Source organism: Syngnathoides biaculeatus, chromosome 18, assembly GCF_019802595.1.
Source record: "Syngnathoides biaculeatus isolate LvHL_M chromosome 18, ASM1980259v1, whole genome shotgun sequence".
NCBI lineage: Eukaryota > Metazoa > Chordata > Actinopteri > Syngnathiformes > Syngnathidae > Syngnathoides > Syngnathoides biaculeatus.
Genome location: NC_084657.1, coordinates 2,010,737 through 2,026,469, shown reverse-complemented (window position 1 = coordinate 2,026,469; position 15,733 = coordinate 2,010,737). Strand labels below are relative to the sequence as shown.

The 15,733-nt window shown below is 41.8% G+C and overlaps 1 protein-coding gene and 1 pseudogene across 2 annotated transcripts in view; both read left to right on the top strand.

The window, feature by feature from the left end:
- nrip1b (nuclear receptor interacting protein 1b) overlaps positions 1–5,626 on the top strand; it is a 50,000-nt gene extending 44,374 nt beyond the window's left edge. For both annotated transcript variants that reach the window (XM_061804011.1, XM_061804012.1), the window contains exon 2: positions 1,623–5,626. In XM_061804011.1, coding sequence (XP_061659995.1) covers positions 1,952–5,551 — 3,600 coding nt within the window. In that variant the 5' untranslated portion in view covers positions 1,623–1,951 and the 3' untranslated portion in view covers positions 5,552–5,626. The remainder of the gene's footprint in view (positions 1–1,622) is intronic.
- A 9,988-nt stretch (positions 5,627–15,614) lies between these two features.
- LOC133492325 (5S ribosomal RNA) lies at positions 15,615–15,733 on the top strand (annotated as a pseudogene).

Below are 15,733 nucleotides of genomic sequence, written 5' to 3'. Positions count from 1 at the left end.
CTTGATCAAGACCTAATTCCAGGTCATTTTCAAGGAAAAATGAAAAAGACAATATTGTTAGGCTTGACAACCTGATCATGACAATTTTTATCTGTGGGGGCGGATTTCAACCTAATGTTAAGTTCATTGCAATTTTGACAGTTGCTAGCACTTTCTGTTAGGTATTATGACTGGCAACTGAATGGGGTTAACATAACCTTTGGTCACGATAAAGGACTGTTGTCTGGTCATGTTTGACCTACTATGTTGGTCCACTCAGTAGACACCAAAGGTGAAAACAGCAGAAACGAGGTGAAAATTCTGTATTAATTAACCTTTAAGGGAGGTGGCCATGACTGTTGGAGGTGTTCAGTATCCATGGAAACCATGCTGCTATGGTTCAGTGTGGAGGTCTCCCAGGGCTGCGCCACTGTCACAGTAACTGGCACATTGCACATCCAGTGTCAGTGGTGTAGTGTGATGCACACCTCTGATACACCAGCAACCTTCAACACCCCAGATAAATCACTTACACGCGCACATGCTGTTAGCAAGTAGTCTAATTCAGTTTCTGTGCCTTCAAAATTAAGTTTTGTTTGTTGGACTTGCTATTGTTTGTTGATATAAACACGACAGATAACATGAAGGTTGCATTCCTGTCCATGCATCATTACGGATAAAAATGTGGCCTGACCACCAACATTCTGTTGTGAGAAGTATCATCTGTATGTGCATTTGTCCTAATTAGTGCTGTTGAAAGTAGGAGTTGTTTGAAGGTTTAAAAGTACTGTAACATTCGTGTAAATCTCTGTTCGCCAGTCTGTTTCATGAAAGTAAACTGTGGTTTAGTTGCTTTAATATACTGCATAATGTTTAATTCTTTTGTTTTAGGTGTCAGATTCATACAGTTATCTCAACTGGGACTTCGAAGGAATTGTGGATTAGACCACGGTTTTCCTGATTGAAAATGGATGAATTACACTGACGTGTACTGCATTGTGTTTGTCTCTTCCCTATACATATACATAACTGTACACATTTTGCAGGAGTCCCTAATTGTGCCTAAGGAAGCACTCTTTGCCTGTTTTTTGCCAAACTGTGCAGAGGAACCAGGACAAAAAATGTGATTTGTGGTTTAATATTTCACAGCGAACTATTGCAGTACTTTTCTAGTACCTTGAGGATCCTAGTCCTTTTACACATTTATGTATACGGTATATCTAAGCATAATTATAGTGTGTGAGTGGGCGGATGGTTCCTGCTTTGTTTATTTAGGCTGTAGGTTGGATCGTGTGAGCTGCTGCTCATGTACATGAGGAGCAGGATGTAGTGATGGGGGATAATCCAGTGAAATGACAAGATGCATAAGGAATTATTCGCTCACAAGGCCCTTATGTTTCAAGACTTGTTTGTAGGGTGTTGAGCTGTAGTAGTAGTAGTAGTAGTAGTAGTTGAATCCAATCACAGCTAATCTACATTTGTCGTCCATTTGGTAATTTAGGCACGGCACATTGTTGCTCAGGGAGTCAGTTGTTAAGTAACAATGGTGGCAGACAAGGTAGTGAAATGAATGTGATGTAATGGTTTGCCAATCTCTGTTTTTAACAATCCTTATTTTCTTTGTCTCTCCCCGTGTCCAACAGGTCCCCCGATGTGAGATGTGCAAAGTTGCCACTGGCACCCAAGAGCCATGGAATGTGTAAACATCTTTCCAGCAATATTCCGTGGACTCCTTATTTTCCTCATCCAAACATAGAGGGATATATTCTGACAGTCTGCGACATAGAGTGTTGCCTGGATCACCTGTAACCATGGCTGAATTTTCACCACAGTGGTGACTGTGTCCACCAGAGACACTGGTCACATTATCTGGGTACTTAAGAAGTGCATGGCACTGTCAACCAGATTATTTAGTTAATATTTGTTTCCGTGTAGCACTGCTGAACCATACAAGGGGATCCTGGTATTGAACATGACTCATGGGGAGGAGCCTGGCCCTGAGACACATAAAGATTCAGCTGTTTTAACTTATCTGGAAGGTTTACTAATGCATCCAGTGGTGGCCGGGCCTGGGGCCACGGCAAGCAGGAGGTCTGAGGCTGCCCACAGCAACCAAGATCAGGGAGACAAGGTGGGTGGTCCATTTCAACTGCCTACTCATGGACCCACAGCTCCCAAGGCTGGAACCAATGGACCGACCATCGGTGCTTCACAGCACTTGAAGAAGGCCCGCCTCTTGCGCTCTGGGACTTGGAATGATCCAGGCAACCATTGTTTGAATTCACCACCGGTGGTGCTTAATGGCCAAGCAGGAGAGCCGAAGAATGGGTCACAGGAGGATTCCCCTCATGGTGGTGAGAGTACTCTTTTGGCTTCCCTGCTTCAGTCATTCAGTTCACGACTTCAGAATGTGGCAATGTCTCAGCACACAAACAAGCCACCAAGTGAATGTTCCACTCCATGCACTGCACCACCTGCAGATAAGGAGCCACTCCCAGTGTATGGGACAGCCACCAGCCGCTTGAAGGGATTAATGAGGAAGAGCAAACTGCAAAACCACAGCAACACCCCTTACAGTCGCCGGGGACACAGTCATGACAGACCACCAGAATCACCCCGAGCAGCACACAGTGCCACACCCCCTTCTGCAACAGCAGCATCTGAATCAGTATCGTGTGCAGACCGTTTGAAGGCTGTTGCCAACATGGTGAAAATACGTTCCAGTCCAGCCCCTTCGCCCAAGCCTAGTGTTGCCTGCAGCCAGCTCGCCCTATTGTTGTCCAGTGAAGCTCATCTCCAGCAATATTCCAGAGAGCATGCACTCAAAGCCCAGCTCTCGGGAAGATCTGCTAGTGAAAGACTCACTGCCATGGCAAACCAGCAACATGGACTTGACAAAAGACCTCCTAGTGTGGGCAGAAATTTGCCAGCGAGTCCAGAGACACTAAACTCTCTAACAACCCAAAATGGACTGACAACGACAAACACACTAACAACAACACTCCCTCGAATGGCCTCATCCAGTCCACGGAGTCCCCCTATGCTTTGCGGGCACTCCCAAAGCTCCTCACCAACTCCCCCACATCCTCTGAGCCACATTCACACCCAACCCCTGAAGCGAGGCTTTGACTCACGACCAACTCGACCCCCCCAAACATGCAGCAGTTTGCTGCTGTTGCTACTCAACAACCACAACAACCAGAGGCAACTGACAAAAAATGGACACCTGGAAGATAGCTGTAGTGTTCTATTCCCAAGCGGCTCTTCTTCAGTTACATCTGATAGTGAATGTTCCATCCACGAGAAAAGCCTGACCAAGGACAGCAGTGATGCCGAGACTTCCTACTCAAGATGTTCTCCCATGGACCTCTCTATGCGAAACAGGGCCAAAAAACAAGATACAGGGCCAAAACCTTGCACCCCTTGTACCTCTTCTGCTACGTTTTCCACCCTTCCAACGTGTGTCTCCACTTCTTCCACAGTTGTTTCCTCCAATGCAACAACGATCTCTTGTCATTTATCTGTTCCACCAACTAATGCAGTCTTTTCAGTGCCACCCATTGGTGTCTCTTCTCCCCCCAAAACTATTTCTTCATATTCCTCTTCATCTAGTTCTACCTCCTCCTTGGATAAACTCACAGAATCTTTACTAAAAAAGTGGAAGCCTGAGACAACAGGAACAAACACAGTGAAGAACAAAGAGCATGAAATTAACCCGGACATAAAATCCCAATCTAAGGTAACACTCATGCAGCTTCTGCTTGAGCGCAGAAATAGTGATCTACTAAATAAGAACACAGGTGAGGATTTGCCACTTGATATAACTATGGCCACCATGTCTCGAAGTAAACCTAACATTGTGTCCTGGGAGGAATCCAGGACAAAAAGCCCAACAGATAAGCCTGTAGTTCCAGCTCAGGCTACAAGCTCCCATAGTCGGGACCCAGGTGGTACATTTTCCCCCAATCCTTCCTCTCCCCCAGTCCAGTCAAGCCCATTGGATTTGTGCAAGTCAAAATCATTCCCTGTTGAGAAGGGTTCAGAGCCCGCCTTTAGTGCCAGTAAACTGTTACAAAACTTGGCTCAATCTGGAATTGCTTCATCCTCCCCACCGATCCCATCCAGCAAAGTGTTGGGTCAGGACCATGATACCAGCAGGCCCGTATCCCTATTGGAACGACTCAATGCGCCAATCAACCGGAGTACCACAGCCACGCCACTTGCTGACATACCTGCAAGTGGCGCTCCTTTAAATAGGAAGGATGTGTTTCCTCCTCCCTCACAGATAGAGAACCTTTTGGAGAGGCGCACTGTGTTGCAGCTGCTTCTAGGGGCAGGCTCAACTGCTGCTTCAGTCAGCCGCAAAGACAGACCTGAAAGGAGTGGCAGAAGGAGTGTAGAGTTGGAACGAACGAGTAATGACAGAAGCCCCAGTGTCTCAAATGTCTATGATAGCGCTGATGTGTCCGCTGTTGATGTAAGGGTCAAAACGGAGGAGGGGGGTGGCCCATCGTCAGCCATGTCTGAGGACTTAATCAACAGAAGTCGACGGAGCGCCGTTGAAAAACGTAGCTCCCTGTCAGACGCAGACTTAAAAGCAGAACCTGGACCAGCTGAGGTTATTGCAAAATATGGTCTACTTAGCCAGTTGCTTAAACATCAGACAGCTACATACTATACCAGTTCTGTTGTCCAGACTGAGTCACAACCCAAACAGGTAAAAGAGGAAAGGAAAGAGTACCCTAGCCCCAGTCCTAAGAAGAGACGCTTATGTTCCAATCAGACTGACAGTTTGGACAATGCCAATTCTCCAAGAGTATTTCAAAGGGGTGACACAAACATTTTTACCCCTCTTGGTGCTCAGGTTGATTCTGACAAGCAGAGGCTTCCGAAAGAAGAGTTTTCAGCCAAGAGCCCACCAAGAGAAACTTTTACCAGGGAGAGTCGCGGATTCAATGTGCTCAAACAGCTGCTGCTCTCTGACAACTGCCTGAAAGAGTTGTCCCAGCAGCACCGTGGAGGACCCAGCCCTTCCAATAGTAAGTCTAATGGCAACATCCTCTGTCAACCTGCCCATAACCACAGCTTCCTCCACCTGCCCAGCTGGCATCCTCACGGTTCGCTCAACTCAGGGCTTTCAAGTAACGTCAGAACACTGCCCACACCCGCTGCAGGTGACAGCCTTATTCCCAGCCCCCGGGTTCATCACCAAGCACCATGGCAAGGCACACACAAGAGAGACCCACCGACTCTTGTCAAACAGGAACCAGAGAGCCACGTTCACTGGAGTAGTCAGGAGAACGATGAAGGCTGTGACTCAAACCCAGATTCTCCTCGGCTGTCACGTTCCAACCCAATCCTGTATTACATGTTGCAAAAGGGCAGTGTTCAGCTAAGGAAGGGAGTAAAGAATCAGGCTGAAGGAACTCAGTCCGTCATGAAAATTAAAGAAGAGCCAATCAGTGACGTGCATGCCTTTGAACAAAGCCTGAGCTCCACTTCACAATCACCAACCAAGCGCCATGACAAGCACAGCCAGGACAACCAGAGGCTGACTCAGTCATCTGAATAGAAGTTGTATTATCCAATATGACATGAATAATGATTGAGTCTTCTTGGGTTTTTGTTTTTTTTTTGTTGGTTTTTTTTTTTTCCAAACTGTTTGCCATGTTGATTTTCAACTGCTTGCCAAATTGTTTGACAGCGAGAGAGACAAATGAAACAAAGAAAAAAAAAAAAAAAAAAAACAATGCTAGTAAAAATTGCACACATAGTCATTTAGTACGGCAAAGGTGTATATTTGGTTAACTGTATTGCTGGAAAAAAAAATTCACAAAATAACTCAGTTATGGTCAAGCCTTGGATATTTTTATTGTATTTTTTCCATGCCCTGTCATTCGCTACAATTGTTCAGTTTTGCTTAGAATTTCTGTCTGAAAGTCTGTCAAAATGATTGGATGTTTTTGATTCTTTTATATAACATCACTTTGGAATTTCCCCATTCCTATGTCGTCCACCATACAAAACATTGATGGCTCCCAAAAAAAAAAAAGAAGGTCGCAGTTGGATTTTCTGCATCACAACAGTTTCAACAGGATAGTACCAATGCGCTATTATAACAGCATACATGATTGATTTGACAGGATCTTGACTAAAAAAGTGTTGTTGAGTAACTTTGTTCAATTTTGACTTAAGGCTCTAAGTGTATTGTAATGTAATGATGGCGTTTGACTTTATCAACAAATTTTATTGGTCACATTTTTTATTTTCCACAGTGCAAATTCAGGGAAATGTGATAGTGACTTGTGTGCTTTTCTAGTAATTTGGTACCACGGCGCATGTGTGGTTTTCTGCAAAATCTGAAAAACTAAGCTGACCACACATTATTTATATTTGTGCACAAAGTTTGATTAATAAGCACATTGGCTTTTACTCTTAATTTCTTCTCAAGGAGCACCCAGAGTTTGCACTATTGTAGCCAAATACTTGTCATTTACAGAATTTTAGAATGGCATGTGATTAAAAAAAGAAAAGTCACTGTTACCTGTTATAAAATTGACAGTGATTCCCCTCCACCCATCCATTTTCAACCGTTCTGGGTTCCGAGGTTTTTGTGGCTTGTTTCTTGATATTTTCTTTCTTAATGTCAAAAAACTGCATGATGATAATGAAGAAAAGACCACAGGTTGTTTTCAAACTGTTGACTATGCTGTATTTTTTTGGTCATTTTCCTTTGACATGCCATTTTCTCCACTTACTGTTGTGATCTTTTTAAATATACGTCTCTTCAGTTATTGATACTTTCACAATGGTAAATGTATGTGTAAATAGTACTTTCAGTATGAAAGATGACTATTTTGTAATGTTTAAGCAAAGATATTACCCTAGTTTTTATTGGCGCTGATATGTAAATACAAATTATATGCGTACCGGTGTATATACAAAGAGGATGTTTATGCCCTTTTTTTTTTTTTTTTTTTTTTTGGTTCGATGGTTTGTTCTTTGCATGTGTCTATGTGGTAAAAATTTATTCTGCGCTGTGTTGTGTAATAATGTCAGATTCTCCTCACTGCTGCCTGTTGCATGCAGACGCATGGGAACTACCTGTGTATCCCCATTGGTGATGGGGGAAAAGTTAAGTCTTAAAAATAGGTCTCTTTTTTTTAAAAAAAAAAAAAAAATCAGTTTCTTTTAGAAGATGCTTTCTTTAAATAACTACAGACTGTTGAACAAGTTGATTGAAAATATGTGAAGATTATAATCGTGCATTGAATATTTTTGTGATTTTTTTTTTTTTTGAGTTACTGGTCAACAAAGCTCTGTGGAAGGGCTTGAGTGAAGAATTGACATACAATCATAGATTTGCATTGTGCATCTAAGAATTTGTAGCTGCAAATACAAAAAGAAAGGGTGTTTCTTTCTATTCATGTGAAGAACTGAAACAATTCATTTTTTTATGTTTTCATTTTTTTGGGTGTTCATTTGCACTGATATCTCTGAAATAAAGTTTTAAAATGCATGACCTAGTTTAATGTTCTTCCACTTTTTCTACTTGGCCTTTCAGAAGTAGGTTTGTCACGTATTCCTATTCGTATATATTCACTGGACTGACACTAAATGGTGACCTGATGGGGACTCAAAAAGGCACTGGGTGGCGGGACCGTATCGTCCTAGTCATTGGGAAGCTGAACGTTACCAATGGAAAAACCAAATTTCATTGGAGACCTTTTGGTGACTCTTCGAATATGCTTACTATGGAGAAAAACAATGTAGCTAAATGCGACAAAACCGAGTTGTTTCCAAAATCATATGGACAGCTCTGCTCACGGCCACTTCAACGTCTAAAATGATTGGATTGGGATTTTATGGACATAAAAGCGTTTTCCTCTTAATGGCCGTGTGCATAACTGCTCACGCACGTGCTTTAGAAATGTAGCTGTTAGCATACACGAAGCTAAGTTTTCTGACCCCAGGCTGGATCCACACAGTAACAAAAAAAGTTTTTGCATAACTGGAATTGAATTGAATCCAGATCAACCAACGAGTTGGTATGTTGAATTTTATGAAATCACAACAAAGAGGGCACAACATAAAATCTCATCGCTTATCGTTTTTAAACAACCATTCCACCCAATTTCTATCGTAATGAAAAAGGTTCCATTCCCGTCAGCGACCAGTGATGTAACTCTCTGCCCATCCTTCTATCCATTTTCTTGTGCTTATCAAAGGTCAAGTCACGGACGGGGTCAGTAGCTCTTAGCAGGTAAGTGCAGCCTTCCATCTCCCTGGCCACTTCATCTACTTCTTCCGCGGAGATGTTGAGGCATTCCTAGGAAACACACGTTTCTTTTTTTTGTCTCACTGAAGTCAAATCAGACTAAACCACTCCTGTTTCAGGTCAGTAATGATCCCCCAAATTATTTCATTTTGATAAATGGCACAATAATTACAGATAGAAAAAGTTGCATTTTCTTCAAGATCAAAAGTTGATACATTTCCCAAGTATTGATTAGCATTTCCTTTGAACTGGGTCAAATGTTTTGGGATGCGTGATGATCAACAGCACTTTGTTGTTTTTGCATTTATCTAATCTATTCCATACAATTGATGAATTCTTAATGTTCAATTAAGAATGCCATAACTATCCCACTTGTCCTCGTTTGGGTGGTGGGTAAGCTTGTTTTGGGCAAGGCAGAGTACACCCAGGACTGGTGAGTCAATCATAAGGCACATATAAAAATACAAAACAAAGTATATATATAAAATGTATATCATATTTATTATTTCTTTAATTCACCTAAAATGCGTGTATTTGAAATGTGGGGGGAAGTCATAGCTTGCCAATGTCCACACAAGCATGGGGAGAACATGCAAATGCCATACAGCAGGTTTCAGCCAAGATCCAAACCCAGTGAGGTGGCAGGCGAACCACTTTCACTCTTCTGCCATCTGGCATTCGTCCTCTTGTAACCAAGATTTCATGGATGAACATTCAGTAAATACACAAAACCCAAACAGTGTTTCGTAAAAAAGGGCTAACATTTTCAAAAGCATTTTTGCTCTTGTTCATTGTTCTTGTGATGCACTTTCATTTTTATAATTTAAGAGGTTGACAAGATTTGCAGACACCAGGAGTATATATTAAAAATGTATGTCACTGTGTAGTGAACAAGGATGCTCAAACTTTTTTTTTTTTTTTTTTTTTACAGAGGACTTCATTTAGAAAAGTCCAAGAAAGAGGGCATGTCACCTTGTTTTGAAGGAGGGAAAAAATGTGCTTCCTCATGGATCACTGGGACTTGAACTACTTCTTCACTAGACAGCCTGCGTCCTTCCACTCCATGGACTGCCGTTTGGACTGGGGCTCAAGTGCCAAACCCATATGTGACCACCTTCTTAAAAAAAAAGTCATCACCATCTTTCTCAAAAGAGGGAGAAACACTGCTGGGACAACTCGACCATCCGCGGTTTGTGCTCTGCAGTAGGCACCTTTGGCACCCACCAGCAGCTGACCTTCGAGTAGGCAAGGTCATCGTGGACAGTTTTTGTGTGCTGTGCCAACAGATGAGCTCAAAGTACTTGCAATGTCATCCACCGTCACCCTTCTGTCAGACTGGATGAGGTCATTGACTGATTCGCTCACCTCAGGAGACCTCACTTTTGTAGGCCTCCCAGGCCTGTCTTCATCCACAACACTGCTCCGTGATTCTTGAAACAATTTACCCCGCTCGTGGACGTTTTATTCAACCACCATCCACAGTTGACATCCTCCTATGAATTTCAACTGGTTTGCACCCTTCAGCCACCAAAAACTTAACTGGAGCACGCTTCTTGGTCTGCAAAAGAAATTAAGTCCATGTGAAAAATGGCGAGTGTGAATGGCACCGTTAACCCGCTACAGCCGAATTGACGTCAACCTCTGAGTGTGATATTTCGGAACATTCCAAATGAATTTTGAGTGTGTTTGAATTTAAAATATCTTAATGTGCGATCTCTTGTTACAAACTTTTAAAAACAATTTGAATTGGATTAAAACCACCAAAAAAAAAGTGAAAACTGTAACTCCCAAAAATCCTCTGGCCAAACTTCGGCCTTCCCTTGCGGGAGCACCTTGCATGCGAATAAGACTGGTGTTTACAGTGAAGATTATCATCTTAAAGGACATCCAAGTCAAGCAGCAAGTCCATCACCAAAGACTGAGCGTTTTTATTAAAGCGAAGCGAGCGGACGTCCTGTATTCGCTCCCAAAACAACAGCTCCTGAATTGGCGGCTGCCCGCTAGTGCTGAATGTTAACAAAGGCAGGAAAGACACCGTAGGGAAGGGAGACATGTGTCGGTCACCAGATGTACGGTAAATGTGCAACGATTTGCCGTGCAAAAACGCAACACATTTGAAAGTACCTTTTCAATTGTTTTGGGTAGTGGAGAGTGTCATACGTTGCTGTGCTGTTTTCCTTGACAAAAGCAGGCTTTCATAGGAGACAAGTTCAAGCTACTTGGTTTGAATATAAAATCCAGTGAGCAAACAAAGGGCTTTTTGTCTGCTGTGCACTTCTGAAAAAGCAGCACAGTTCCCTTCAGCCCTGACTTCCTTTTTTTTTTTTTTTTTTTTTAAAATCCTCCCCATGACTGACTGCACTCTTTAAACTCCCCGTCACCCTTCTCCTCTGTGAACTTCTCCATTTCAAGATTCTTATCGAGCCTGAACCACCAGTAACCTCTCGATTTCCTCTAATTGCTGAAGTGGCGGCAAACATAAAGGAGGGGCGGGGGGGGGGGGGGTCACAAGTTGAACCTGGGGTCAATGTGTAAAACTTGACAATTGACTGTCTGCGTGCACTCACACTTTGATTCCTTGACCTCAGCTTGTGGTCCAGACACCAGCAGACACCATGTGTGTACGTATACTGACCTGACCCCCCCCCCCCCCCCACCCCCCAACCCCCCCCAAAAAATAAGTGTCTCAACACAACAGAGATGTATAAATAATTAGATTTTGGAAAGAAATTAGTGTCCTCCCTTGTCCAGTGGGACCAGAAGACTTTTATCCATTTTTCAACAACTGCGCCATGAATTTGTCAGCATTATCGCGATACTTTGCTAAGTTCTTTGCCCACGCGGAGACCCCTCAGCAGTAATATTTGTCACAGTGGCAGTAGCTCAGAGGTGTCCTCATCTCACTCTCCATGTCGAGCTGAACTTTGTACCTCGTCTGTTATGTAAACTCTTTTCAAATGTTTGTTTACCTCGTCTCATACAAAACGCGTCATAACTGCATGTGTATGAGTCGAAGAATGCAGATTTTTGGATTATATACGTTGGGCCATCCTATTCTGTAAATGAGATGTACTATGTAGACACAGGAGCAGGCACACAAATGCAAACTACATTCCCCATAATACACAGTATAGTTGAACACTTTATTGATGACCTTTTGGAAATATGAATCAATTTTATTTTATCTCGTATGTCATGAATACTCACTACAAAATACTTTTTCGAGAAGAAATATAGTCTTGCTGTTTATTTAGCCCAATTGTCACTTTGTTGCTTTATTTTTTTTTTTATTCAACTGGAGAATTATTGAACTTTGAATATGTCTACAATGTTTTCTTTTTTGCTGGAACCCTCTATGTTGTAGTCAATATAACAGCTTTATCATTTCATCATTTTTAAACCGTAGACTATTGTTTCATAATGTATAGACATTATAAAACAACAACTACAGTGTTGTGTTATTTTAACCCTAACCCTTGTCATTGAAACCAAAAAGCTGGGTCAAAAAGGGTCAATTTGACCCAAATAGGTTATTCATTGAACCCCCCCCAAAAAATTGGGTCATATGAATAAAACAAAGAAGATGGGTTATCCTTACCCAAATAGTTGGATTATTCATTTAACTCAAAAAGTTGGGTCAAATGAAGAGCTCATTTTTTTTTTTTTTTTTTGGGGGGGGGGGTCAGATTGACCCAAGTTGTGGTCAGTGCCTTTGTTACCGGGTAATTCGGTTAAAGGTAACCCATATTGGGTTATTTTTAACCAAACTATTTGAACAGGATATTTAGTCTGTTCATCCCTATGTGGAAATGAAATCTCGCACCTTTCAGACATAAAATCAATACAATAGTGTTTCACAATATGACCGGTGCAGCGTTTCATATTTCAACAAATTTATTGGAAGTACATTAATTTACTAATTGGCCCGTTGCGACCAGTTCTATTAATTTTAGCGTTTTATTATCAGTTATCATCAAGTATGGCTTCTTTTATAGTCTTTCGATTTGATTTAATTGTGACATTGGTGTCACACTACAATTTACAGTCATCGGTATTTTTCTCCTAGTATCCTCATCTCGTAACAATATTTTATTTTTACAAACTGCAGTTTTAAATGATCGCATTTATCTTCTGAGAGTCACAGGCATTTGCTCATTTTTTTTTTTACAACCACCCTTAAAAACAATAACAACAACATTTGCAGAATTGTTTTTCAGAGACATCTGGGGTGTAGCCATTTCTACTCAACGCTTAATATAAATGATAAAAATTGATTAAATCTGTTGAAAATGGCCAGTATGTCTGCATGACTGTTTAAACACGAACTGCGCCTACAAATCAGACAACAATACAAGAGGTTAAACTACACACCTGGGGAAACTCAGACTCTGAGGAAAGAGGTCAAACGGGTTTATTTTCCCAACTTTTTTTTTTTTTTTTTTGGGGGGGGGCAGTTCCCCTGATGGGGGTCTTAGCTTTTGAAGATGTACCTCTTTGTGAAGTCTGTTCCTTCTCCCCAGGGGTCAGAACCTTTTTTTTTTTTTTTTTTTTTTTTTTGGCCACAACTCCTTGACCTGTTTCCGGGGACAGGATCAACTGTTGGCTTGCAGCTGTGTGACCTCCCTGCCCCGACTTTCTCGTCGTCCCTCCCCCCCCTTCAAACACTGTGTATGGAAAAAAAAAAAATGACAAGAGCAGCAGAGATGAAATCTTTCATTACGCAGTCAATATGGCTGTGTAACACATGAAATGCTATGAAGTGTCTTTTGCAACAAATGTGAAGCATTTAGTCATGGAAACAAAGGCAGAGCCCAGTAAACGCCGTGTACTGTAATGTTAACAATGTGATTGCTTTCTTTTCACTTGCTCAACTGACTTTGCAGAGCATCCATGATCGCCGCATCCAAACACGTAAACTCAGCTGATGCAATATTCATGAGAGTCCCCGAGGTTCACGGTGCAGCCCGTCAGTTTGATAGTTCTTGGTTGACACTGAAAGAACATGGATGATATTTCGCTATGTCAGATAAGCGCGTTTTACAAAGAGGCTTGGGACAGAAAGAACCAACGTCGGTATCCCGACGATCTCATGTCCGCTCTCGCTGTGAACCTTTTACAGCCATTCCTTTGGGTGTTTATATGTGAAAGGCGAGCAAGAGATATTTGTTCTGTGATTTATTGAAGGGTCACCATATGTTATTCAGTTTAGTCTGACAGAGAAGAAACTTCACCAGGAATGGCAAGAAATAGTTCTCGTGAGCACCGTATCGTCTTCACAAAATGTCGCTAATTTCCTGGATCTCACGTGAGAAGTGATGACCAGGTGGAAAATCTGCAGGGGCACGAACTTTCCGAGTAAACATTTCTCAAAATTAATGAATTGAATGAAAAATGAATTGGAAAGTTCATCAATCCAACTGCTGTCCAACCACTTGCCCTGTGAACTTTATACTATGTGTGGACTAATGGACAGCTGACGTATATGTAAGGCATTCATAAAAATATTTTCAGGGAAATTCGAGTTACACAACCATTCTGGTTTCAGGCATAAAAAAAAACAACAAGAATTGCTTTTTAGGGCAGTGGGAGGGGACAATGAAACGTTAAAGCATAATAAAATTAAATGTTTACAAGTCAAAAGCTACAGTTGGAAGAAAAAAAAAAAATACAAAAGCTTTTGCGTGGGACGCAAATGGTGGATATGGTCGTCCGAGGTTTAGAATGGTCCCGATTGTATCAAAGAATCTTCAATTAAGGTTTACGCATATCACAACATATTGGTAAGTCGTGCCTTGTGATTTACAATGCGACTTGGTTCACCAACTGAGATCAGTTTCATGAATCGTTCATCCGTTCCATATTTCACCTGCTTGTGTGCCGCCTGTGTGCGTGCATGAAAGGAGGATGTTGCCACCTGCTGGAAAAGCAGCACAGGCACACGTGCGGAATAAAACCTTCTAGCCATTATCCAAGCCGCTTATCCTCACAAGGTCCGGTGGAGTGCTAAAGCCTAACGCAGCTCCCTTCGGGCAGGTGGTCGCCAGCCAATTGCACAGCATATAGAAACAAATAACCATTCACACCTACAAGCAATTTAGAGTCTCAATTGATGGACGATTTTGAAATGTGGGAGGAAAACTGAGTGTCCGGAGAAAAGCCATGCAGGCACGGCAACTCCACACAGACGGGGGCCCGGATTTGTATGCCGGTCCTCAGAAATTTGAGCCAGACGCTCTAACCGGTCGTTCCCCATGTTTCCGTACATCCATAAATTCATTTGCTAAATGTACTTCTTGTAAATTGAACATGCTTGGTACATCATTGTACTAAGTTGCTGTTTGTTTAACATCAAAACTTCATTGTAATTAAGTTTGTACATTGTAATTTTTGGGGGGGAGGAAGTACATTTGTGTTATCCGTTGCGCTTGCTCTCTCTCTCGGTACAAGATGTTTAATTTTTCAAAAATTGACTCGGGCTCTGTTTGCATTAAACATTGGGGACAGAGTTTAAGAATTATTACACCAGTGAGGTGGCCGAACAAATGTCTACAAGCCTACCAAATTTTAACGAAGAAACTTACACGTATTTACTCAAGAGCATTTGCACGTTGTTGGTATTTTTTTTAAATCCGGTATGTTTCAATATCACTGTTATTTTTTTTCAGTCTTTATTTGTATTTATTTTTTATTTGTCCTCATACTATGTCATGCTGTTATGTAATTTCTGCTGAAAACGATTTTTTTTTTTTTTTTAATCTCACAATAAGCTTTTACCTGTTAAATAAAACAAATTAAATGCAAAATAAGGCTGGCCCCCAAGCTGCTGGACTGTGATGTGAAACGTTTACCTGTCAATCAAATGAGTTGGTTGAAGTCAACTTGTGCTTGAATATTGACGTGTGCTGCTGTGGTGTATGGTTGATAAAAAAATTAACTTTCCCCCATATATGTGTGTGTGTTATGTCGGGAACACAGACAACTCAGAGCGCTGACATTTTAGCAGTGTCGCCAGTCGAGTGAACTTTTTAGCTCCAGCCCCGAGCTCGCTAGCTCGTTTGCTCGGAGGCCCACGAATGAAATTGGCATTGCCCGTTATTTATCAAATACATTTTTAATCTGTATTTTAATTTTATACCGCTTGCCAAACAACCTCTCTCTGTTCCTTGGAAGAAGTGTTACAAATGGGAGTTTAGCTGCCTGTGAATCCCAAAGAACAAGATGGATATTCATTATTTTAAAGGTCTAAATGCATTTTTTTTCTTCAACCTGTTCACAAAGCATACCTGGCCTTTTTGAGGTGATTATATACAGTGTACCAATTATACGTATACAGAAATGTAATCATGAAATACAGAATGCTTGCGGCCACGCTACCCCGAGAACGCCCGATCTTGTCAGATCTCGGAAGCTAAGCGGGTTTGACCCTGGTTAGTACTTGGATGGGAGACCGCCTGGGAATACCAGGTGCTGTAAGAT